Source organism: Lycium barbarum, chromosome 3 (assembly GCF_019175385.1).
Source record: "Lycium barbarum isolate Lr01 chromosome 3, ASM1917538v2, whole genome shotgun sequence".
NCBI classification, from domain to species: domain Eukaryota; kingdom Viridiplantae; phylum Streptophyta; class Magnoliopsida; order Solanales; family Solanaceae; genus Lycium; species Lycium barbarum.
Window position 1 is genome coordinate 112,701,247 of NC_083339.1, and position 25,310 is coordinate 112,726,556.

The 25,310-nt window shown below is 36.4% G+C and overlaps 1 protein-coding gene across 1 annotated transcript; it reads left to right on the forward strand.

Moving 5' to 3' along the window:
• Positions 1–8,370: 8,370 nt before the first annotated feature.
• On the forward strand, positions 8,371–11,551 carry LOC132631850 (BAG family molecular chaperone regulator 1). The gene is made up of 4 exons (XM_060347558.1): positions 8,371–9,356; positions 9,825–10,081; positions 10,806–10,952; positions 11,033–11,551. Exons 1-4 carry the CDS (start codon positions 9,128–9,130, stop codon positions 11,390–11,392), a joined length of 993 nt encoding a protein of 330 aa, XP_060203541.1. The 5' UTR covers positions 8,371–9,127; the 3' UTR covers positions 11,393–11,551.
• The last annotated feature ends 13,759 nt before the right edge of the window (positions 11,552–25,310 follow it).

The following is a 25,310-nucleotide window of genomic DNA, read 5'->3' on the forward strand; positions in this document are numbered from 1 at the left end:
TTATATCAATATCGCGAGACTTACGTTATTCTATATAATTCCGCTTTATTTATATTATTATGATTGTTAGGATAAGAGTTCGCTTATCGAGGTGGGAAAAGGTAGGTGGCCGCACGACTTAGTGGAAATGGGTGTTGACATTAAGGCTTGATAACAATATAATAAAGTTGTATTAAAAAGGCCATTCAGGCCAAAATACCAGCAGCAAAATAATACTATTGTTTTAACGGTTGTTTAGGCCAAGACAAAAGGGCAAAAGGTTACAAGGTTAAATTTTCAGGGATCTACTCCCCTCGTCAGGATCAATGGAACCGGAAACGATAAATTTTTTTGTGGTGGAGAGAGAGTTAGGCTCGAGTAGCCACTTTCTTCGGCTCCAGCATCTTCATCATTGCTTCCGGTGTCCGCATCCTCACCATCACAATCATCAGATTCAAAGTCCGGAGCTGGGGGTAATGCAGCAAAATCTTTTAGTTCAAGCCTGTAAGCCTCCTCAATTTTCTCATCAAGGTCGTTGATTCCTTGCTTAACTTGTTCAAGGGTAAACCTTCGAGTGTTCCAAGTGGTAAATTCAACATGAAGAACAACCCGACATTCTTGAGCCTTTACTGAGGCACGAGCCTCGTCCCTGTGTTGAAGAGCCTCATTACGCTCATTTAGAAAGATTTTGCTTTTTTCAGCTCGAGCACCACGTTCAGCTTCTAGCTTTTGAATCTCCAGGGTTTGCTGATGGTTATGTTCTTTCCACATAGTGAGGTGTTGATTGTGTTCCTTTTCGATTGCAATTCTTTCGTCATCAACGACCGAGAGCTCAACATTCAATCTCCTGACTTTATCATCTAAGAAGGATTCATTTTGGACACTAAGGTGCAGAGCCTTGTCCTGAGTGTCAAACCCAAATTAAAGCTTGGCAAGGTGTTCTTGGAGTCCGTTGGCCTGTTGACGGAAAGCTTCTTTTTCATCCTTTGGTTGAGCGAGGTCCTGATTTGCTTTACGAAGGGATTCCTTCATCTGTTCAAGCTCAGCTTTCAAGGCTGGGAGGTCACCGGTCAGCTGTGCATCCCTTCTATCGAGCTCAGATTTGTAGAATTCTATCTCGCGATTTTTGTACTCCAGGTCAACGTTTAGTTTGTCAAAATCCTTAATGCTTTAGACCTTCACCAACTAGGACCCAGAATTGCATAAAGAAAAAAGTATAGGGTCAGGAATTTTCATAAAAAAAGAGGATGGTAAAATAGATAAATGAATTGATAAAATCTTACCCGAGAAGAAGCATGTAAACTTTCATTAAACTAACACTTCTAGGACACACCGGTCATTTTGTCCTTGTTCGACTCCAAGATCAAAGACTTCAAATAGCTGGCAACACCAACAGGCCTCGAAAGAAGTTTGGTATCCTCAGGAACAGTTATTGAAATGGTTCTCACTAGGTCTAATTTGGGGCTCGAAGCAGGAAAAATGTCAACCAAATGAGCCTGGGACGAGGCATGATCCCTTGGCTCATGAGTGGCTGCTCTAGGTGATGAAAGCCTTGTGGAGGAGCTAGGTTCCAAAGATCTCGAAGGTTCGACTTGGGGACTCCTTGCAAAAGGGTTTCCACCAATAGAAGCATCAGCCTCAGAGTAGTGATGATTTAAAATTTTCGCAAGTAGCAGATCAGCAGAGTGACCCTCCGGCATAAATCCCGGCCTGACCCTCTTTGCCACTATTTCATCATCCTCGGTTTCTTCATCCTCATCAACAATGACAGTGTTAGAAGCTAAGATGGGTGGTAGAGTCGAGATATTGGCCACGGAGGCGGTTCTTTCCCTAGAATTCCTCTTTCTTTTGAGAGGAGTAGAGGAAGCCGGAGCTGTAACAGTTGTTTTTGATTTTTTAAAAGACCCAGAGGTCTTCTTCTTCTTTGCTTTCTGAATAGAGACGAATCCACAACCACATTATCCCAGGCAATTCTCTGAGCTAAAGTTGTAGGGTTCAAAACAGGGTCTGTTGGAACAACCCTCGGTAAGACGGTTCTTTTGGGAACACCTGAATAAAATTCATGATAACTGTGATGGAATGCACTAAAAAAGAGAAGGAAGTTAAAACGCTTGAATATAAAAAATATATTTTAGAGTTGGGACTCACAGTGATTTTTGGGTTTTCACTGATCGAGTGAAATCTCTTTCACGTCCGGGAATCGTGACTCGAGACATTAAGAAGAGCTTGCACCCATTTAGGAAGTGCAAATCGGTGGGTGGATCACTTTTGTTGTCTTTGCAAGTATAAATAATTAAAAAAAAGGTAAGTACACACAAAAGTGAAATAAGAGTTGAAAAGGATGAACGCTTACGTGTTGGATTCCACACTTCCGGGATGGGCATGTCCGCCTCGTCAACGATCTTCGCTGTGGGAATAACAACCAATCTTTCCATCCATCCTCGATCATTATCATCATCCAAGCTGGTGATTAGTGAGAATCTACCACGTTTGGACACAGTGATAATTCCACCCCTAAAATATTTAGGGGCATAAACTCTAATGAAGTTATTTAAAGTAAAAAGCATATTTGCTCTGTTGGCCAGAAACAGGATACAGGCTGCGGCTCTTTAGATAGATTGACCGATTTGTCCAAGGCAAACATTACAGCGTTTGCACATTTCAATAATCATCGAGTCTATTGCTGGATCTAAACCAAATGTGAATAAATATTTGTACACATTTGAAAACCCTGGTCTGTATTTGGTAATATCATCTCTAGGATTAGGGATGATAACGTTGGAAAGATGTTTCCAGTTACAATCAGAGATAACCATTTTGATAGTGGCAGCAGTGATAGAGGAAGGGTAGTTCTCAACCATTTCACCCCTATCACTTTGAGTATTTACCTTCTTGGGAGAGAAGTCATCAATTGAAATTGAAGGTACCAGGAATAAATGAATAAAAGGACTCTTTGGACGGAATTGGGGGGTTGCAAAGCCGATGAAGCAGAAGCAGCGGATGCAGATGAAGGTCTGGGTTTAGCCATGCTTTTGGATGATTAACGCAAAATTGAAAATTAATAGGATTTAATGCGAGAATAAGAAGTATCTGTGTGATGAATGGAAGGAGTTTAAGAGAGGGGTAAAAGAGATTAAGGTAAGCTTCTTGAGATTTTATCACACGAACCGTAATGATTATGGATCAATTCAAAAAGTCCGAACCGCCCAGTATGGCCAATTCGGGCAGGATATGTGGATAAAAATGGCAGAATTAAAGAGACATACATCATATCAGAAGTCAAAGAGAACACTTTCCCGCCATTAAGTGGTGGTAGGACATGAAAAGTTTCAATTCCACTCCCCGGTATCACTTCCTTACACTGGAGAGTGGGAGAACTATCTGTATACATGGCAAAATATAGCTCAATACATGGCAAAATGGTATTGGAACACGTGGCAGGAGAAGGCGGAACGTTGTATGTTGCCTCATTTAATTCGAGTAGGGAGCCTCCGGTAATACCCGGACCAAATTCGTGAAGGAAATTGTACCGGGTAATTAATAGCTGTATAACGTTACAAGACTGGACTAGATATGAAATAGACGTTACGGTTCAGCATTAAGAGTTCATGTACTTGTACTGGCTGAAGAGTTCATGTACTTGTACCATAAAAGGAGCTTAACAGCCCTGAAAAAAGATCATCGAATAATACTGATTACACACTATTCTTGCAAGCTTAGCTGTTTACATTTATTCTCTTAAATTGCTCTTTTGCTCTGGAATATTATATTTGTTCTTAGAAGACTAAGCATTTAGCTGTTCCACCAGAGGGAACCTATCAAAGAATTAGCTCCTAAGATCAACCAAGCCCAGGCTCAATCTTATTATTATTATTATTATTATTATTATTATTTATTTTAGTCACTCAATTTGTCTATTTTTATTTTAATTTCTATAAGTTAGTTTTATTTCGTTACTTATAACAAATCAAATTACGTATTCTTTAAATCACGAAACAAATTTAACTGTTCTCTTTTTTTAAGGATAAACACAAGGCAGATAACTGTTATATTTTTATTATTATTTTGGTACTAGTATCACATGCATGAAAACGTAATTTTGACAACAAACTTGGTAAAAAGATGAACAATCGATAGTTAAAAGAGCGGGCAAGTACGTAATTTTTATTTATTTATTTTTTGGTAACTGTCGAATTGTATTACCAAAAGTGAAATTGTACAAAATCAAATCAAAAACTGTACAAGCTCAATATTTACCGCTTATGGAACGAAGTAAAAATAAAGTTAACACCCTACAACATACAAGTAAACGACTATTGGCAAGGTTTCACTAGTAGATGTAAGATGGTAAAATATCAACATCACATAGAATTTGGTAAATAGAATTTGGTAAATTCAAACTTTAGGGTTTAATCCCACAGAATTTCGATGAAACCACTGCGACTACCAAATAAACTATAACCACTTTAATCAATTAAACTATTCAAGTGTCGGTACACTGTCTCTTTTTAAAATTCTCGACAAACTCCGAATAATATTCTTGCTCAGAAGAGAAGCTAAGGCCAACCCTAGCAATACTATAGTAGTACTTTCAAATAGTTACTGATGAAACCATATGCTACTTCTTTTGTCTTAATTTGTTTGACAGCATTACCAATTATAGAGATAAAATATTTTTAGTTGCATTTTCTTCTTTATGGTATAAACTATTAAAATTATGAATTATATTACTTTTAAGCAATTCTTGAATCTATTTATTTTATTTTTAAAAGAATTAAAGAATCACGCTGAATTCATACGATTTTCTCTTTGTTTTAATTGTTTAATATTTGAAATTCACTAGTTCAACTAATTCAAATTTGTTCAGTTAATCAAATGAGATATTTGAGCTTGTTTGGCCAAACCGTCTAAAATAGTCTTATATTGAGAAGAACTTATAAGAAGTGTTTTTTGAAAAATTAAAAAAAAGTGCTTTGGAGGCAGCGATTTTCCATTTGGCTAATATAATTTATTTGGCCAAAGCTTTTAGGAAGTCAAAAACACTTTTCTTTTCCCCAGAAATATCACCTTTTCGAAGATTTGAGATATCCAAAATCCAAAAGTGTTTTTGAGTAGCAACAAAACCAGTTTTTCTGTTATTGGAGAGAAGCTAAATTCAAATTTTGGGTTCTTCCAAAAAGTAGCAAATTAATTTTTCAAAGGCAAAACCCTTACATAAAAAATTATATTTACCAAATTATCTGTCATTTATCTCATATATCTCCCAAATATCATCTTTTCCCTCTATTGCTTTAATCTATTTATATTAATTAAAAACAAGAATACCATTTTATTTTTAGCTAAATAAATATAAAACTTAAATAAAGTCTTTCAAGAAAGTATTTAAATTCTTTTTCCATCTAAATAATATTAGTAGCAATAAATCTTAATATTATCTTTTTTGATGACACTCAAAAATGCTTTTCAAAAGATCTGTTAAACACAAGTTGTTTAAAAAATTACTCTCAGTTGAATTGGCAACACACAAACTGTTTCTCTCCAAAAGTACTTCTGTGATAAGCTATTTTGATAAAAGAATTCTCGAAATAAGCAATTTTTAAAAGTTCGGCCAAACATAAATTATTTGAGAAGCCCTTTTGTTACTAGTTTGTGTTTTGTTGATATTTTCAAAAATAAATTTATTTTAAGTGTTAAATGCAAATTCTTTTACTAATTAATTTAGTAAATATGAATTTTTGATATGGATAATCTAGTGTCCTAAAAAAGTCAAAAGCATATAATTTAGATTTTTTTTTAAAAAAACATTCTGCTACTACCGAAAAGTGTTTATTTTTCACCAAAAAATTAATCAAATACCTTCATCTTCAAAATAAGTATATTTTTTTAAAATAAATACTTTTAACCTTTCAAAAGTTTCTTCAAATAAATTATAAATACGTACACAATACAAGATATCTCCATTTTCAGACTTGGAACATAGAGCTTCTAGTTAAGGCAGGGGATACCTTAATGAGTACTTCATACGAAAAAAGTTACGTAAATGTATTAACACTTTAACACTAGAAACATCAGTAATCTTTTTGAGATGGAAGCTATTAATTACTCCAATAAAATACTCCATAATAACACTTTCAATAAATATAAATTAGTCAACAGACAAAGCAACCAACGACCGCCCCTCTTCATTGACCTTGTTATTATTCACACAAACAAGTGGGTCGTACCGTCCCCATCGGACCACGGTAAATAACAGAGAAAAATGGTCACCAATAAAGGACGACGTGGGTATCACATCAACGGCCAAGGAACTGCCACGTGGAAATGATAACAAAAGCTGCGTTCATCCAGCGGTTCCAAAAGTGTCGGTGGAGATTTGGCATGGCTTCTAAGAGAGGAAAGGTTAAAGACACAGTCACGGTCGACTGCGGGTCGGGTTTTGATGGTCCAAATAATTGACACGTGTAATGAAAACACTGTGACGTAGGTGTTACTTTTTGTATGGTTGGCAATTGTACGTTGACGTAGGACTTTAATTAGGAGTATAATTTTTTTCTCCAAATGTATGCACCTGTAGAATAAGAAATTTTACAATATAAATATAATTTAACCTATTACTATTTATAATAGATGTTTCTTTTTATTTTTGTATAGTTAGTTTCACCTATTATAATTTATAAGCCATTACTGTAATTATTTTTAAGTAATCTTTAAATATAGGAATTTGTTCACAGTGGTAACTAATACAGTAGTATATAAAAGTCCGAATGACAATTGGGTCCCTGGAACAGTAACTTTTTGAGACTAGACACGAAGGCTGCTGATTGCTGAATACATGAAATAGAAATTTTGTTGATTAAAAGACAAAATCATTACCTCATTTAGAGTACTTTTTTATTTTTTAGGTAAATTGCTCTTTTGTTATTGTACTTGATATACTTTTTTTATTTTTTTAGGTAAAATTTCTCTTTTGTTATTGTCTTGAAATATCTTAAATATTGTACTGTATTTAAATAAAACAATTGGAAGGAATTTGATTGTACTTCGTGTGTTTCAATTTGTTTGAACTTTTTAATTCGTGTCAAAATGAATGACTTCTTTCCTAATTTGAAAATAAATTCACTTTATAAATGATTTACAGCCACACAAATTTTCAAGACTTATTTTGAACCACAAGTTTCAAAAGTCTTTCCTCTTTTTTAAATGTCGTGCCCAGTCAAATGAGTTCATATAAATTGAAACGGAGGAAGTAGTATATATTTGAAGAAAAGTCTCCCTCACACATGGACATATTGACAAAGTATATACTGTGCGCCAAAGCTGGATGCTATGTTAGTGCTTTTTATGGTCAAATTCAAAGCTCTTTAAATAATGCATTTAATTAATATTTAGTAAAGGAATAAAACTGTAGTAGACCAGGTTAAATTGAAATAAGGCAGTACTATTAAATAACGGCGAAAATGCCCTAGTGAAAAATCTTGCCACAAAAAAAAAAAAAAAAAACAGTTGTTTCTCTTTGAGGAGTGAAAATAGAAAGTGTATAAATACTTTGGTCAAATACCCGCAAGGGTGGCTCAATTGGTTGAGCATGAAACTTTCATAACAGAGGTTTGAGGTTCGAAACCCTCTACTTACGACAGCAGGGGATTTGTCTTCTGAGTCGAGCTAGTCGCACATGGCTTGCCTAGTCGGGTTACCTCTCTTGTATGGTTTGGGGCTATTACACAGAAACAGAATTTACCTTATACACACATAAAGGATATCAGCTGCGAGTTCCTTGTCATAAAAAAAAAAAAAAAAAAAAAAACACACACACACTTTAGTCAAATTGGTTCAATGAAGTTGACCAACCAGTTCAGCTTCTCCGCATTTACCTTAAGTTAAAGTGTAAAACAAAAAAACACAACAACCGTGAAGTAAAAGAATAAAAAATTGGTAACGTCCAAACATAATTTACTGTCGGATAAGAGACACAAAGACGACGCCTGAACTAAACCTCAAAAAACCTCTGTTAGTGAAAGGGATTCTCCAACTGTTTAAAATTGCATTTTGACAAAATTTCCTTGTTTTTTTTGTGTTGTATTAATGTATATATCGAAACTTAAATTTGACTGAACCATATATATACTGATGTAGACACCTAAGATATGAGAATATTTTTCTAGATTGGTTTCATACTAAACTTGGTAATTTTCTCTTAGATTAATTTCTCCATGCAGTTTCCATTTTATTCCAATAAACTTTAAGCACAAGGCTTTGGCGGCTCTTTTATTCCAATGTTAGTTCGTCTTGACTTACTCTAGAAATATATATTTACAAACTGATGCCCTACCAATAATTAAATAGACCACCTAAGTTCAATTTTTTTTTTTAATTATAATAATTTAAATGTGTCGCAGAGTTCTTAGCTCCTTTCTTCTGTTAGCTGTCCATTCTTTTATTTATACATTTTTGTAGTATCGTATTTTTTCCATCTCTCAAACTCGGTTTCTCTCTCTGTCCCCCATCTTCTTCCAGCCTTCTAAACCAGAAAAAAAAAAAAACAACCAATTGTGTTTGATTATTTGTCCTAGTTTCTGATCTATTTCAACTTTGATATTGAAACCTATCCTTACCATTTTTTTCGATCAGACAAATCGGCTTATTTTGGATTTGGCCCGACAATTTAGCTATTTTTGGCAAATTTGGCGTTACCCATTTGAGATCTACAATTTGTTCTTAATTATACTAAATTCTTATCTTTGCCGTCGATAAGACTTTTCTTGATTCTCCGGGTAGGCATTTCTTTTTTTTTTTCCTTATCTTTATTGGTACAGATTCTTTCCTTAAAGCGGGTAAATACACAAAGTGTTAGCTGGAAAGTTGGACGGTGCGTGTATTCATTTCCTTTGCAAATCTCTCTCTCTCTCTTCACGCGTGGCACTGACTATTGGACTCGTGTTATTGCTAAACTTCAGACAATATATTACAACTGTTTCTAACTGGCTTTTAGATTTTTGAGGTTATCTAAAAAAATGGTTATGTACTGTAAAATTTTAGTTTAGCTTGTGAAGTCAATGGTTTGATCTGATTCCTCAAGAATTCAACGCCAACATACTCAAATAAATTTCTTTTTATTTTTTCTGTTACCATCCCACTCAATTACCAAAAAATGATGCGTATGAAGACCAAAAGTAGTGTTGTGCCACCGATGATGAACGGGACTTCCACCGGTAGAGACGGTGCTGCTGAGAATGAATGGGAGGTCCGACCCGGTGGAATGTTGGTCCAGAAGCGTAACCCGGATTCAGAAAACCGGCCTCCTCCACCACCTATTCGGGTTCGGGTCAAGTATGGCTCAATTTACCACGAAATCAATATCAGTCCTCAAGCAACCTTTGGTAAGTGAAAAATAAGTCTCCTTTTCTCATATCTCAGTTTACTATTCCCTCCGTCACAATTGCCTAATATAGTTTGATTAGGCACGTAATTTAAGAATAAATAGGAATGACTTTTCTCATATCTTAATTTACTACTCCCTCCGTCACAATTGCCTAATATAATTTGATTAGACACGTAATTTTAATTTCGAATTTCATGAGTCAAAATTGTTTACTTTGACCGTAAATTCGGACATACAATTTTTAAATTTTTTGAGAAATAATTTACATATTTAGAAATTATATAAAAAATACTATAAGTCACGATGATTAACAATTTAAAATATTTAAAGGTAGACGAATAAATCACAGTCAAAGGTTTTATTATTTGACTCTCAATCCAAACTCAATTATCACATAAATTAGAGTTTTTTCCTTTTTTTTTTTCTTTTTTTACATTATTTGTGAATTGCGATTATTGAATTGAAGGGGAATTGAAGAAGATGTTAACTGGTCCAACGGGGCTGCACCATCAAGATCAAAAGTTGTTGTACAAAGACAAAGATAGGGACAACAATGCGTTCCTTGATATTTCTGGTGTTAAGGACAAGTCAAAAATAGTTGTAGTTGAAGATCCACTTAGCCAAGAGAAACGGTACCTTGAGATGAGAAAGAATGCTAAGATGGAGAAGGCTGCTAAAGCTATATCAGACATCAGTTTTGAAGTCGATAGGCTTGCTGGACAGGTAACAACTCCGTCTTCTCCCTTTGTATTACCATTAGTAATGTGCATAGAGATCAGTTATTTTAACTTGTATATACTAATAGCTTAAATGAATTTTATCAGGTTTCCAAAAAAATAACTGCAGATAACGTTTCATAATAAGTGAAATTTATAATCTGAAAAATAAGACCGATTATGTGTCATAACATATTAAAATTCTTACTGGCTTAGCTTCGAGATAGAGAACATATTTGTGTTGGTTTAGCAAGCTTATATTTATGTTGGTTTAGCAAGCTTATATTTATGTTGGCAGAATACCTAAAGACCCCTTAAACTTGACACGAGTTATTAGTTGCTCACCTAAACTATCAGTAATCTTAATTACCCTTGAATTTGGTTATTTGATAGCCTTTACCCTGTAGACGTTGATGTGGCTATACTCTCTTTTAGGTTCGAGGGGATGCAAAAAAAAAAAAAAAAAATGAAAAATAACTGATCTAAGTAGGCTATTTTCAACTGTTAATTGTCACACTCTTTTTTAGTCGTGCAACTAATAATCCGTGCCAAGTTCAGGTTACCTAAAAAATTACTACATGTAATGTTCATAATAAATGAAATTAGTAATCTGGAAAATAAAGCAGATTATCTCTTATAGCATACATTAAATTGTTATTGGCTTAGGCTTCGAGATAGCTAAGATATTTGTGTTGGTTTAGCAAGCTTATATTTATGTTTGGATTGCTTAGGTGTCTGCGTTCGAATCAATAATTTCCAAGGGTGCAAAAGTTGCAGAAAAGGATTTGGTTAATGTGATTGAGTTGTTGATGAATCAACTGCTTAAATTGGATGGTATTGTAGCTGAAGGTGATGTTAAATTGCAAAGGAAAATGCAGGTAATTAGCTTAAATTCTGCACAGCAAGCGACTTTATTGCTTTAGGAATGAACTAAAACTTGATATCTGTTTTTGCACAGGTGAAAAGAGTGCAAAAATATGTTGAAACACTAGATGTGTTGAAGATTAAAAATTCAGCGCCATCAAGCAATGGGGATCACATTCCGAAACAGGAGTCCTCCCCGTCTCAACAGCATCATCACCAGCGCAGGTATTCCAACGAGCAAGCATCATCGCCCGTTCAAAACCAGAACGGCAGGCAAACAAAACATCAGCAGCCACCAAGGCACTCGCCCTCGGGTTCCGTTGTCATAACTACACAGTGGGAAACATTTGATCCCGCGCCAGGGTCACTACTGGATCATTACCCAACCACGGCGCCAAGCAACAATAATAATCATGCTTCTGCTCAACCTCGGTTCAATTGGGATTTGCTGTGAGAGTAAGTCTTAGTAGAAAAGTTATCTTTGCTTATTAGTTTGAGGGATTGTGTGGGTGTGAAATTTCCAATTCTTTTTTGTATGTAGAGTCCTGTTATATTCCCCTGTTTCATATAATCTTCCACTTGAGCAATAATTGGGAGTCACTGCATAAGGTTCCATCATGCGTATCACCAAATTCCAGATTGTAATGTTTGTCTTTGTTGATAGGCCATGATATACTCATTCATATGTAGAATATTGATACTTTGAATATTGGCAAAAAAAAAAAAAAAAAACCAATTCAATCAACAACAGTTGCAAACTGTGAATCTTCTAGTCACTTAGATTTTGAATTAAAAATATGCTATGGGGAAAAAATGATTGATCTTTATTCCTTGCGTGCTGTTAAGGGTGCAAAATGACAAAAGGGAACATGAACTAGTTGGATTTCTTGTAATCGATTAACTAACCCATCCAAATGATAGAAGGTAAGTGGGGGTTCTGAAAAAGGCAAATGATGACCGTGTGTTTAGTTTTATCATTTTCAAAAACAAGTTCTTGATATCTAGATCTAATGATTAGTTTATAAGGTGGTTCTTTATCCTGTTACTTTCCGGTCCTTCCACCATTCTGTTCTCCTTTCAAGAATTGACTTTGGTTCACACCTTTAAGTTTCATTTTTCAACTAGGTTAGTTTCAATACCCCCCACCCCCTCATTCTGCCGCCACCACAAACCCTCCCTCAAGGGGGGGGGGGGGGGGGAAGGAGGTAGCATGAAGCATCCCGCGTTTATGCAGGATCAGAGAAGGGCTGCAGCCCTAAGGGTGTGATGTTGGCAGCATACTGTGATAAAAGCATAAGTGATTATTTCACGGTTCAAACTCGTTATCTATAGTTATCAGATGAATATAACTTTACCATTGCTCCAAAACTTTCTTTCCTTCTCTCGTCCAAAAACTAGAAAGAATTTTTTGCAGAGAGATGTAGGTCTAGGACAGAGTCAACTCTCATGCTAAAAAACTTACTGTCCTCAAGAAACCACTCCCGCAGCTTAATGGGAACAGTCACATGGGAAATGCACAATGCAACCGTGTGATTTAGTTGTTAATGAAGTGAGCAGAAATTATCGAAAATTAGAGTTTAACAATAGAAAAATGTTAGGGGATATTTTCTCATCTATCTAAATTTTGATAGGCGGAGCTACTTGATGTATGTGCTGATAAAAGATACAATAGACATTGGATGGAATAGGGGAGGCGCACGTAAACCGGCTAGACAATATCGCTATTAAAAAAAAAATCGAAAATGCGCATGGTCAATGATTATTGGTTTATTTGATTTCTTTGTATAATGACTAGAAAACAAGGCATCACTTGCATTCTCTTTCCCACATGATATTTAGGTAATTCAAATTATTTTTGTCTTCAACTACTTTCGCTTAATGGCCTGACAACTCATGATACATCAAGCATCCTCATTCTTCTCTTGAGTAGTCCAAGCAACTATGATGTATAGAAGTTCCACCTTTGAAGCACCTCACATGGCATGCTGGATGTACACTTAGGTGAGCAAGCAGGGACCTGACATGGAAATATCATTATTATTAAACATAAAACTGCTTGGAGACTAATTCATTTTAAAATAATTCTCGTTATAAAATAAAGACTATAAAGTAAATACACTAGAGACAAGTGTATATATAGAGACTAATATATTATTCAATTTTGAACTGATGTAAAATGAATTGAAGTAACTTCATATTTATAGAGGAAACAAAAGTTGTTGCCAGGCTTTTCAGCAAGCTGTTGCGAGACTTTTAGAAGCTGCTGGCAAGCTGTCTGCTTGAGCTACTTGCAAGCTATCTGATTGGTCCATTTGCAAGTTGTCTGCTTGATTGCAAGTCTGAGAAAGCTGCTGCAAGGCTTTTTAGGAAGCTGCCTGCTTGACCTACTTGTAAGCTATCTGCTTGAGCTGCTTGCAAACTGCCTGCTTGAATGTAAGCTTATCCAGATGACTGTGTATTTGAATGAACATCCACAATATGAGGTATTTATAACACTCCCCCTTGGATGTTCATTAAGGGATTGGTGCCTCATTAAAATCTTACTAGAAAAAATCCAAGTGAAGGAAAAAGAGTATACATCTAATAATACGCATTATAAGCTGCCTTATTAAAAACCTTACCAAAAAAAACCCAATGAGACAAAACCTTGGTTACGGGAAAAAGAGTACAATGCGTATTTTACTCCCCTTAATGAAGACCAAAATTCGGATGTCGAAGTCTTCGCATATCTCAGGAGTTGAAGTTGGCAAAGATTTGGTGAACAAAATCTGCAGGATTATCACTTGAATGGATTTGTTGCACATCAATATCACCATTCTTCTGGAGATCATGCGTGAAGGATAACTTTGGTGAAATATGTTTCGTTCTATCTCCTTTTATAAAGCCTCCTTTTAATTGAGCTATGCATGTAACATTGTCTTCATATAATATTGTGGGTATTTTTGTATCACATATCAACCCATATCTTTCTCTGATGAAATGTATCACTGATTTCAACCACACACATTCTCTACTTGCTTCATGAATAGCTATTATCTTAGCATGATTCGAAGAAGTAGTAACAATGGACTGCTTTGTAGATCGTCATGATATAGCAGTACCTCTGAATGTAAGCAGATAGCCTGGTTGAGATAGAGTTGTATGTGGATCATATAAATAACCTGCATCTGCATAACTAATAAGATCTGCACTATCATTGTTAGCATAAAATAGGCCCATATCGATAGTTCCCTTCAGATATCGTAGTATACATTTAATTCTTTTCCAATGTCTCCATGTAGGAGAAGAGTTATATCTTTCCAGCAAATTAACAGAAAATGCTATATCAAGTTGTAGCGTTAGCAAGATACATAAGTACACCAATGGCACTAAGATATGGTACTTCAGGACCAAGTAGCTCTTCATTCTCTTCAAGAGGTCGGAATGGATCTTTACTCACTTCAAGTGAGCGAAAAATCATAGGAGTACTCCATGGATGTGCATTGTCCATGTAAAATCGTTTTAAAACTTTCTCAGTATAGGCAGATTGATGGATAAAGACTTCGTCTGCTAAATGTTCAATTTGCAGACCAAGACAAAGTTTTGTCTTCCGAGATTTTCATCTCAAATTCTTTCTTTAAATATTCAATTGCCTTTCGGAGCTCTTTTGGAGTTCCAATGAGATTTATGTCATCAACATAAACAGCAAGTCTAACAAACCTGATTTTGTTTTTTTAATAAAAGGACATGGACAAATAACATCATTTATATAACCTTCATTTATTAAGTACTCACTAAGGCAATTGTACCATATGTGCCCTGATTGTTTTAAACCATATAATGATCTTTGCAATCTGATTGAATACATCTCCCAAGACTTTGAACTAAATGCTTCAGGCATTTTAAATCCTTCTGGAATTGTCATATAAATTTCATTATCAAATAAGCATAAAGGTAAGCTGTAACCACATCCATCAGATATATTTCAAGGTTTTTATGTACAACTAAACTGATGAAATATCGAAATCTTATGGCATCCATAACAGGTGAATGTGGTTCTTCATAGTCGATACCGGATCTTTGAGAGAATTCTTGTGCAACAAAGCGTGCCTTGTATCTCACAATTTCATTTCTTTTTTCATATAAAGATCCATTTATGGCCAACTGATTTTACACCATTAGGAATTTGAACCAGCAGTCCAAAAACCTCACGTTTAGCAAGTGAATTCAATTCTGATTGAATTGCCTCTTGGCATTTTGGCCAATCAAATCTTTGACGACATTCTTCGGCAGATTGAGGTTCCTGATCCTCACTGTCTTTCATAATATTCAGTGCAACATTATATGCAAAAACATTATCCACCATAATTTTCGATCGATTCAAATCTATCCCATCACCAGTAGAACCTAATGATAGTTCTTCACTCACTTGGATCTCGAGTTCACTGAAATCTTCAGGAATATCAGGATAAATCAGATCTTGAATCTCTTCATAATATCCTTTCATAGTGCCATTTTGATCATTTTTTGTGCTTCTTTTTCTAGGATTTTTAACCTTGGGACCCAATGGACTAGCGCGATTCAAACATGTATGGGATTCAGAAGTTATGGCATTTGGCATATTCTCTGAAGGGATATATGACTTGGTTATTCTTTTCAAATCAGTAAATGCATCTGGCATTTGATTTGCTATTTTCTACAAGTGGATGATCTTCTGGATCTCCTGTTCGCATATAGGGGCACGTGGATCAAAATGAGATAGTGATGAAGCTTTCCAAGCAATTTTTTTTATTTCTTTTCTCTCTCCCCTAATTATGGGAAATTTGTTTCATCAAATCAACAATTTGCAAATCGAGCAGTAAATAGATCTCCCGTTAATGGTTCAAGGTAGCGAATAATAGAGGGTGATTCAAGCTCAACATATATTCCTAACCTTCTTTGAGGGTCCATCTTAGTGTGTTGTGGTGATGCTACCGGCACATATACAACACAATCAAATATTCAGAGATGAGCAATATTTGGTTCATGACCAAATCCTAATTGAGATGGGGAGTATTTATTATAATGAGTCGGTCTGAGACGAATAAGAGATGCTACATGTAAGATAGAATGACCCAAAACGGTAGTGGGGAACTGTGTTTCATAAGCAGTGGTCTTGGTATCAATTGTAGGCATTTAATAAATGACTTAGTAAGGTCATTCTGGGTATGCACATAAGCTACAAGATGTTCAACTGTTATCCCAACTAATAAACAATAATCATCAAAAGCTTGGGATGTAAATTCTCAGGCATTATTAAGGCGTATAACCTTAATGGGATAATCTGGGAACTATGCCCTTAAGCGTATTATTTGTGCCAATAATTTCGTAAATGCTAGGTTGGGAGACGATAGGAGGCACACATGAGACTATCTTGAAGATGCATCAATTAGGACCATAAAATATCTGAATGATGCACAAGGTGGGTGAATAGTGTAACGGTTCGATTTTTCGCGCGGGTTTAGGGCGCAAGAAGGCTACTACGAATTCGTTGACTCTCTTTCGGACTTATTTTGAAAAAGAGTCGCCACCTAATTTTTAGGAAATTAGGAAAACTGGTTCAAAGGGTTTATTCAAATGCAGTGAAAAAACCTTCGTAATCCAGAGTTCTAGGTAAGGGTTCTGATAATCCCCTAGGGAAGGTGTTAGGCGCCCCAGTATTAAGGATCCGTACTATACGGTTGACCTTCAAATTCCAGTGTATAAGTATTTGTTTAAACTGCTTATTTTGTGTTTACTTTCCCTCAAAAAAGAACTATCATGCATATCGTTTTTTTTTTTTGGAAATTTTTTGAATATATTCCCCTTATATATGGGGTATCGTAGTTCCGGATTTATAACATCCGTGTATAAATAGTCTCCTTTATGTATAAGGAGTATATGTGTTTATAAAAGGTAGTGTAAAAATGAGTCTCGGTTTATAAATTAAGTTTTTATTATACTCATACACTTAGTTCAGGTTAGTCCATGTCGATACGTTCAGCCTTATCTGGAATTATGTATTACGAATTGGATTTTATACGCTATAAGGGCGTTTTTCATATTTAAAAATGAGTATATCTCGTCTGAAAATACTCTTTTATTTGGGCCTGCTATGGGCCAAAACAACATCATATTTTAGGAGTCCTTGTTTAATCTTATACAAAAATGGATTTTGCAATTCTTGGTGAAAAATTGTATAAGTTGGGGGGCATTGGACCCATTTATTGTAAGCTAAGTTGGAAAAAAATCCCTTGATTGTGATCAAAACTGGTTGAGTTAGTAATTCAGTTTTGAAAAAACAACTCTTGCTATAAAACATAACGACCATTTAAGACTTTAGGAAAAATCAGTTGTTGGTTCATGCTTGTTGAGGAAAAACAGTTTTACTAAGTTCCAATTTTATACTCATTCATATAAACGTTATGTTAAGTCCTTGATTTTTGAAAACGCGAACGGGGACCCCAAGTCGACTAAACGACATAAGAAGTGTTTTCCTAAGACGTATAATTCCAACCATAAGTTTTTTCCACTATAATATGGGTTTGCATACACATCTTTACAAATACATCAAATTGAAAATAAATTTACAACAAATGTAAGGAGACAGGGTTAGACTAGGGACGTACCAAGCCCCTAGTTGGTCATTTTCACCCATGACTGGGCCTTGTGCGCGCCTCGCTATCTTCCTTTTGTCTTCCTGGACTCTATTTTGAAGTAGTATTCCTACTTCGGCCTTAAGCCCAAGAGGGTGGTTTTATGCATTTTTTGACCCGAGTGGTCGCGTGATAGAAAAAGGGGGAGGGGGCAGAAAAGAAAGAAAGCACCGGTTAGTTTATAATCGCTGAACTTATCACCAAGGTAAATAACCAAAATTAAATACGCACGCATGGATGATGTATGTATATATATATATATATATATATATATATATATATATATATATATATATATATATATATATATATATATATATATATATAAAAGGCAGCCTATACTTATTCTACACTTGCCCCTTTTGCCTACTCTAAACAAAGCTCAAGTTATCCTAAAACTTAGACATGGCATGGGGACTAGGTCTGGATCCCGTATATCTGATGTGGCACAAGTTCCAAGAGGTTTCAAGGAACCCTAGGCATGGCTAACACCGGGAGATTAAGACAACCCCGAATTACCATGCTTGGCTTTAGATTTATTTAGGCCTTATTGAGAGTGGACAGAGAGAGAGTGTAGAATCAAAGGCTATGGATACTCAAATAATCTACTAATAGCTTAAAGAGAGTCATGAACACTGTACAGGCATATACATTGAGACAATTCTCCTAGAGAAAATTAGACATCATAGCACAACACTTGACCAAATCAAATACAACTTCTTTTAAAAGGGGAAAAGCAAGCAGCCAACAGTTGTGACAAAGATACAGAGGAAGGAGACAAGCAATTTGCAAAGGGTAAATGCAACAGACCAAAATACTTATGTGGACCTAAATAACCTAGCCAAGTGACAACCCACCTCAAAATATACTTTTGTAAGCATCTCATACCTAACAAGTGATTAATAACCTCAGCCAACTAGACCTCAACAAGACTGAACTTTGGCTGGCATATCCAGTAGGCATCTCAAAATGGAGGGATGAGTACATGATCGAGTGTAGGCAACAATGTTGCAAAGAATGGAGTATTCACACATAAGCATACATACAAAGTTGTTTCAAAAAAAAAAAAGGAACAGAAGGGAGAGAAACAAGCAAAAAGCAAACAACAATGTCTTGTAAAACACATAGGGAACCAATGGCACAAAGTGGTGTGGGAGACAACCCATGACAATAGAGATGAAAGAGGGCAGAAACAAGGCCACAGGGGAAGTTAACAGGCATACGACAAATACAGGTCTTGGGGCCAGGAATCACACACACTAATGTAGCAGCTAAAAAAAAACAATCAAAACATGATAAAGAGAGTTTTCACTCTACATATGTACAACAGGAAAGTTTGAATATCAGTGTCACATAGTTATAGGAGTAGTAGGACACAATGATAGAGATATGCTAGTAACTTATGACAACTTGGTTTTAATTCAATGCAAGGGGAGGGGCCAAGACAAGATACAACCATGGACAAGTGGAGGTTCAGACAATACTTTAGACCAGTTTCAAATCAAAACAAAGCTCAGGAACCCCCTAGACCCTGCAGACCAAAGGTCTTTAAGCCAGAAAAGCGCAAAAGGGATCACATAGCACCAACCTGAATAACATTTGCAGTAGAATTCAATTCTGGGCCATTTTCCTTCCCTTTAAGGAATAGTCAAACCATTCTCCTCTACCTGAAATCTCTGTGAGTCCCAAGATCATGAGGGGAAGGCCCAAGAAAATGGAAGTAAGAGTTTCAGGCCCCTGAAAGGGAAACAGGATAGGGTGGGGTCATCACCTCCCCATCTCTTTTCCTAGGTCTCCTTTCAGCAAAAAGGGATCCTGGGCCCCACTGGTCACTACCTCCATCTCATGCCCAGGCATACCTTTTCCTCTCCTAAAACCCTCCCCCCCCCCCAATCTTAATGTACTCACCCTAATCATCTAGTGACAACACTAGGGGCCTTTAGGCAAGCTTACACACATTTAACCTAGTCACACCTCCCCACTTAAACAAACTTAGTGGTCCAGGTCTATAGGATCCTGATGATTGAAGTTAGTGGTAAACGCTTGGGACAGGCTTCTCAGAGGCACAACATCAAGCAAGGGTAAACTAGCTAGTTCATGAGGAGTAGGTTCAGATTTCAGAGACTTTTGACATCAAATCCAAATGCTAGCACAGCGCACAAGCAATTTTATAGACACACACTAGGTGGGAACAAACTAATCAATCTTAACATTTCTAAACTAAACCAAGAAGAGGCATAGGGAGAGGCTCTTGTTTCTAATCACAAAAGAATTTAGAAGAAAGGACCCACCCTTTATTTTATCAGAATCAGGCCACACCAGTAAGACAGAATTTGACACCAGATGAGCATGGAGGCTACAAGGCAACTTGAAAAGGATTTTGAAAGAAAAGAAGTCAAACAAAGAAAAAGGAAACTCCTAGTTTGAAGTATGTAAATCCATGTAGCACAAGGGCAATTTGCAGAATAAAAAAAAAACAAGCAAAGTGGGAGAAAAGCACAGGTCAAAACACAGTTTATTTCCAGGAAGTGTAAGTATTTACACACCCTTTTCTGAGGCCAAATAGCATTCATGCCTAAAATGCACACACAAACACATCTATGAGACTTCACCAAATTCCAAACAAGGTAATTCATCAGGAAACCTCAGCCTGATTGGCTAGTTGTTTACAGCAGTGAGGTCAAACATGTGCAAAGAAAGAACACTAAACTTCATGACACAAACCAAACTTGAACCAAATCACAAGCTGCAAAACTTGCAGGTTTCAGAGAAAAGGAGAAACTCATAGCCTATGCTAAGCCTATAACAGTGAGGACTTACTTATTTTTATCAAAACTTATCTAAAAAAGGGAAGTCTGAAGTAAAACAGTTTCATAACTCAAGATTAATCTATATGTAGGTTCAAAGAACACAAATATCACAAGAAGGTTTGTTAACCAAACAAGTTTAAAGAGACAACTTCTTTTTTGAAAGTTCAGTAACATAGCAAATACCTAAAAAAACTGTTTCTTGTAATTTTCAAACTTGATCAACATTTTGACTTAAACAGCCTGATTATGTTGTGAAGGCAGACTAGATGAAAGGACACAAAAGGGGAGGACAAGAATAGACAATGAAACAGTTAAGGCACAAAACCAATTCTCCTAACTTCCAGTATTAGCTAGATGATCACAACAAAAGAAACCAAACAAAATGACACAAAATCTTACTTAATTTCTAAGTCACTCACAGATTTGCAGTACTAGGTGGTTGTATTCAATGAGAGAGACTTTATCACATTCAAACAGACTAGGGGAATACAAGCAAGACACTATTGAAACTGTAGTCCATACCACACATAACTTGATCCTTTTAAAGAAAATTGTCTATCTTAAGTGATCGCAGCACACATGAATAAAGACCCTTCTCTTTTAAAGTCCATTATCACTTTACACTACTGTTTTACTCAAATGAAAAGACCATGTACCAAACTTGTGCTCACTTTGTCAAAACTCCTCAACACTTAGTTAAAAATTCAAGAACATGTTTGACTCTTCACCCTTTGTCTAAGAAGAGTGATTCAATCGAATAAGTAAAACAAAAGCCAACTAGAGTGCTATCTACATCTCAGACCATCTTCCTCAGTTTTCCCTTTACTCTATGTCTAGGTGGAGCAAGTTTATATGGAAAGCATCATTCTTATAAGTAAAAACACTCTAGACCACTCAGAAGAATCCGAACAAGTCATGAATGAATCATATACATTTAAGCAAACTTTAATTAAGCTATTTCAGAAAGAAAAAGGTAGCAGTTATCAGACAAACAAAGACAATAAGAGATTTGGTTAATTAGAAACACACCCAACCAGTTCCAGTTACATGTTTAGATCAAGTAAGTTCCCCAAACCCACTCAACATGATCAAACAGATTCAAGAGAAAAGGACCAGAACCCCATCTTGAACAGACAAAACTCAAAGGAAAAAGGAAGCAAGCAAGTGTAAACACAGTTTTGAAAGAGAGGAAAGAAAAATGGACCACACCTATACCAAGCACTCCCAATTTCAACCTAGATCACATGATATACCAAACTGAACAAGGAACTCAATAGCATCACAGACGACCAATCAAATGGACCAAGTTTGACACACATGAACTCAAGCCAGGCTAATCCACAAAAGAACCAATTCCCAGGGGTCAACTATCAGCTAAGCTAGACTATAACCATAACTACCCTAGCCATGGACCATTAGTTTGCAAAACTAGAAGTAAGGACTATGGATATTTCAAGTTAAGACATAAACCTGTCTCTAATGTGAGCCTCGGTCAAGTGGAACCAGAAGACTAGACAGATATCATAAAAAGGAACCTCATAAACCTACTATTTTAACTAAGCCCAAACATAAGTCTCATGCTCACTAATTCAAGAAGAAAGGCAAATACTGAAGCAGATTCACTTCCTCATCAAAGCCCATTTTTATCTATAAAAGAGAACCAATGACAAACCCAAGAAATATAGTGGTCCAAGTTCACTCAAGCTCTGCCAATGTCTATGTCAAACTAAACTATGACTAATTTGCAAGGATACAAGCAGAAATCAACCAACAATATCACCAACGATTAACACCAAGTTCTCAGCCTAGATAAACTACCGTTATAATCCTCATTAGCGAGCAAAGACCATAATAACTCTAAGACATAACTAAGCAAGTATTTAAAGGCTGAAATTTAAATAAAGGAAATAACAAGAGCAAGTGTTACCTTTTGTGGGCACGACCTTAACCAAAAGTGAATTTGGACAGCACCTCTTCCAAGACTCAAGCCCAGAATGCCAAGAAAAGGTAAAAAAACAACAAGTTTCAGAACTAGGGTTTCGAGCAAATCGTAAAAACCCTTAAAAGACTATGAACAAAATTCAACTTTCTAAGGACTAGTATCTCAAATCCTTAGTGTTTTCTTAATTTTCCGACCTCTTTCTTTCGTAAATAGAAAACCCAAAACGTTTGAAACTGTTGAATACTCGATGTGGGATTTGCAAGTTTTGTGCAAGTCTCACACATAAACCCAAATCAATGGCTCAGATCTAGCGTACAAACGAAATCAAAGGTTCAAACAACTCAAATCTACATATACATAAAATAAAAGGGGAAGGTATACCTCTAGGGTCTGTTTGGCCTGCATTTAGGGAGAGAAGGACAAAGCATTGAATGCTTTGCCTCCTCCCCGCTTCGTATTTGATGGGACACGACGTTGAACAGTGGCGGGTAGGTGGTGGAAGACAGGAGCAACACTGGGGTTTCACCCTAGCCGTCCCCTTTTCCTCTTATTTGCACCGAGCACCCCTAGGGCAAAGAAAATAAAATGAGCGGGGGTGAGGAGTATAAGACTCCCCCCTTGCTTTTAATTTCTAAGTGGGCCGGGTCGCAGTCTTTTTGGACTGGACCTGGTCCATCTATTTTAAAAAGTGGCCTGGTCCCATATATATATATATATATATATATATATATATATATATGCGCATATGCACCATGTATATTGATATATACACGATGTATATACATACATATATAGAGGGTAGGAAAAAAAACTAATGCGTAGATAAATAATAATTAAAAAAAACCATTGTTAGTCCATTAGGACTTAAACAATTTAAAAGAACAACCCTTAAAATAAAAGTAAAGATCATTTTGCAGATACCGGTCTTTAAGTTAAGAAAATAAATTGATCCGTAAACGTGCGCAGAATCCGGATTTAAATGGTAAAATGGTCATTCCTTTTAATTACTCAAAATGTCTTAGACAATAAAACTGGAATAAAATTGCTCATTAATCTAATTTTCCTGATTTAATTTAATTAAACGAATAATTATCCAAAAAGGGTTTTCTTGCCCCTTTGAGTGATTACCATAAAACTTTCTTCAAAAAAATGAATTTCCACAAAAATTTGAAAACTTCAAATGTTTCTTTATCAACTCAAAAGGGTGACATGTTGTCCCAAATAATTTCATAAAATTACCTAGACCCTTGTTTAGGTGCACAGCTGATTTTATTTATTGTCGAATGACTCCGAGCATTTAAAATAGACTTCGGGAAGTCAAAAATTAGGTTTCAACAATTGGTCCTTCGGTGTTCGAGGATGGCAGGACCATCCGTGGGCATCTAAATTTGACTAACCCCAATTTTTGACAGACCCAACGCATCTTACCTTTAAATTTCAAGTAATTGACACATGTGTGGTCGGACCCTGGCTTCTGGGTTTCCTACATATCTCGGGTTATATCAGAATTCAGGCCACTTGTAGTTCGACTTTACTAAAGATTTCACGTGCATAGCTGAAAGGTCCTGAGATCACCGGTGTTGTGAGGTTTTCTCAAAGACTTGTGGGAAGGCGACCGAATCTCTGGTCTTAAGTTTGCCTACATATCCCTGATTTTACGGAATCAGGCCACATGTAGTTCAAATCGCTGGAGAAGGGTATGTCCTTTATGTGGGAATACCTTCGGGCTTCCCGGTGTGTACCTGACCGGTTGCATTTTTGTTTTTAGTAAAAGGAATCATAAGCAGACAAACTTGGCTGAGTCCGGGAGTAGGTCCTCCAATTCCTGGCCGGAGAGCTTGACTCTCATAGGCGTCCTTTTTTGGTCGGCCGCGTAAGAAAAGTTCCACATTTGCTCTGCAATTTGTTCGAATCCAGTTCAGTAGGTTGGCTCTCTCTCAGAGATTATGCACCCGCTCCCAAAATCTAAACATATTGCAGATGTCTTCGTGATATTTGTATGAATGATCCTTTCTGCAACAAAAGCAAACATGTGATGAGCAAACATGTGATGACAATATGTAATGAAATGAATGAATGTCCCTCTCGGCAGTATGAATGAATGTATGAATGGCCCTCTCGGTAGTATGAATGAATGCATGAATGGCCCTCTCGGTAGTATGAAATAAATGCATGAATGGCCCTCTCGGCAGTATGAAATGAATGTATGAATGACCCTCTTGGCAACAGAAAATAAACGTGCAATGGCCCTCTCAGCATGGCCCTCTCGGTAGCAAAAAATAAACGTGCAATGGCCCTCTTGGCATAGCCCTCTCGGCAGCCGAAAATAAACATGCAATGACCCTCTTGGCAACATGAAAGTAAAGAACTGAAAGGAACTTTAAAGAATGGAAGAATTGAAAGGAATTAAAGGATACAGATATGGCCCCTGCAGCCGGATGATTTTCTCTCTTGTTTGTAATATGGGTCGTGACCTTCGGGGTCGGATATGCCCCTTTGTTTTTGTCCTGACCTTTTTGGCCGAATGTACATTTACGCTTCTTTATTATGACCCCTTTTTTGGTCTGACATGTCTTTATCGTTCATTCCTTCGTCATTTATCCCTCTTGGGCCCCTTTAGTTGTTGTGGCATATGTTATTTGTCCCTCTCAGGACTCTCTTGGCCAGATCTTTGCTCTAAATACCGCGTCTTTCCTCCATCTGCTGAGCCTCTTAGTTGGGCATTTCTCTTATTCTTTCCACGTGCGATCCGTCTCTTGGGCAGATGTATTATCTTTCATCTATCCGCTTTGTAACTCATATGCTAGTCTAACAAGTTATTCTTGCTGGCTTTGACCTTAGCAGTTTCGTCGTTTTCCTGTTAAGACCTCATCCATAGAAAAATTGTGAGTTTCCTAAAAGGTCGATTAGTGTTGTCGTCCTCCCGTCTGACGGCTTCTCTGGTCGTTCTTCTGAACCCTCTTGGCC

Coding starts and splice junctions, on each gene's coding strand:
- LOC132631850 (XM_060347558.1), top strand. CDS start 9,128: ATGATGCGTATGAAGACCAAAAGTAGTGTTGTGCCACCGATGATGAAC. Junction 9,357..9,824: donor CAGTCCTCAAGCAACCTTTG/GTAAGTGAAAAA, acceptor ATTGAATTGAAG/GGGAATTGAAGAAGATGTTA. Junction 10,082..10,805: donor TCGATAGGCTTGCTGGACAG/GTAACAACTCCG, acceptor TGGATTGCTTAG/GTGTCTGCGTTCGAATCAAT.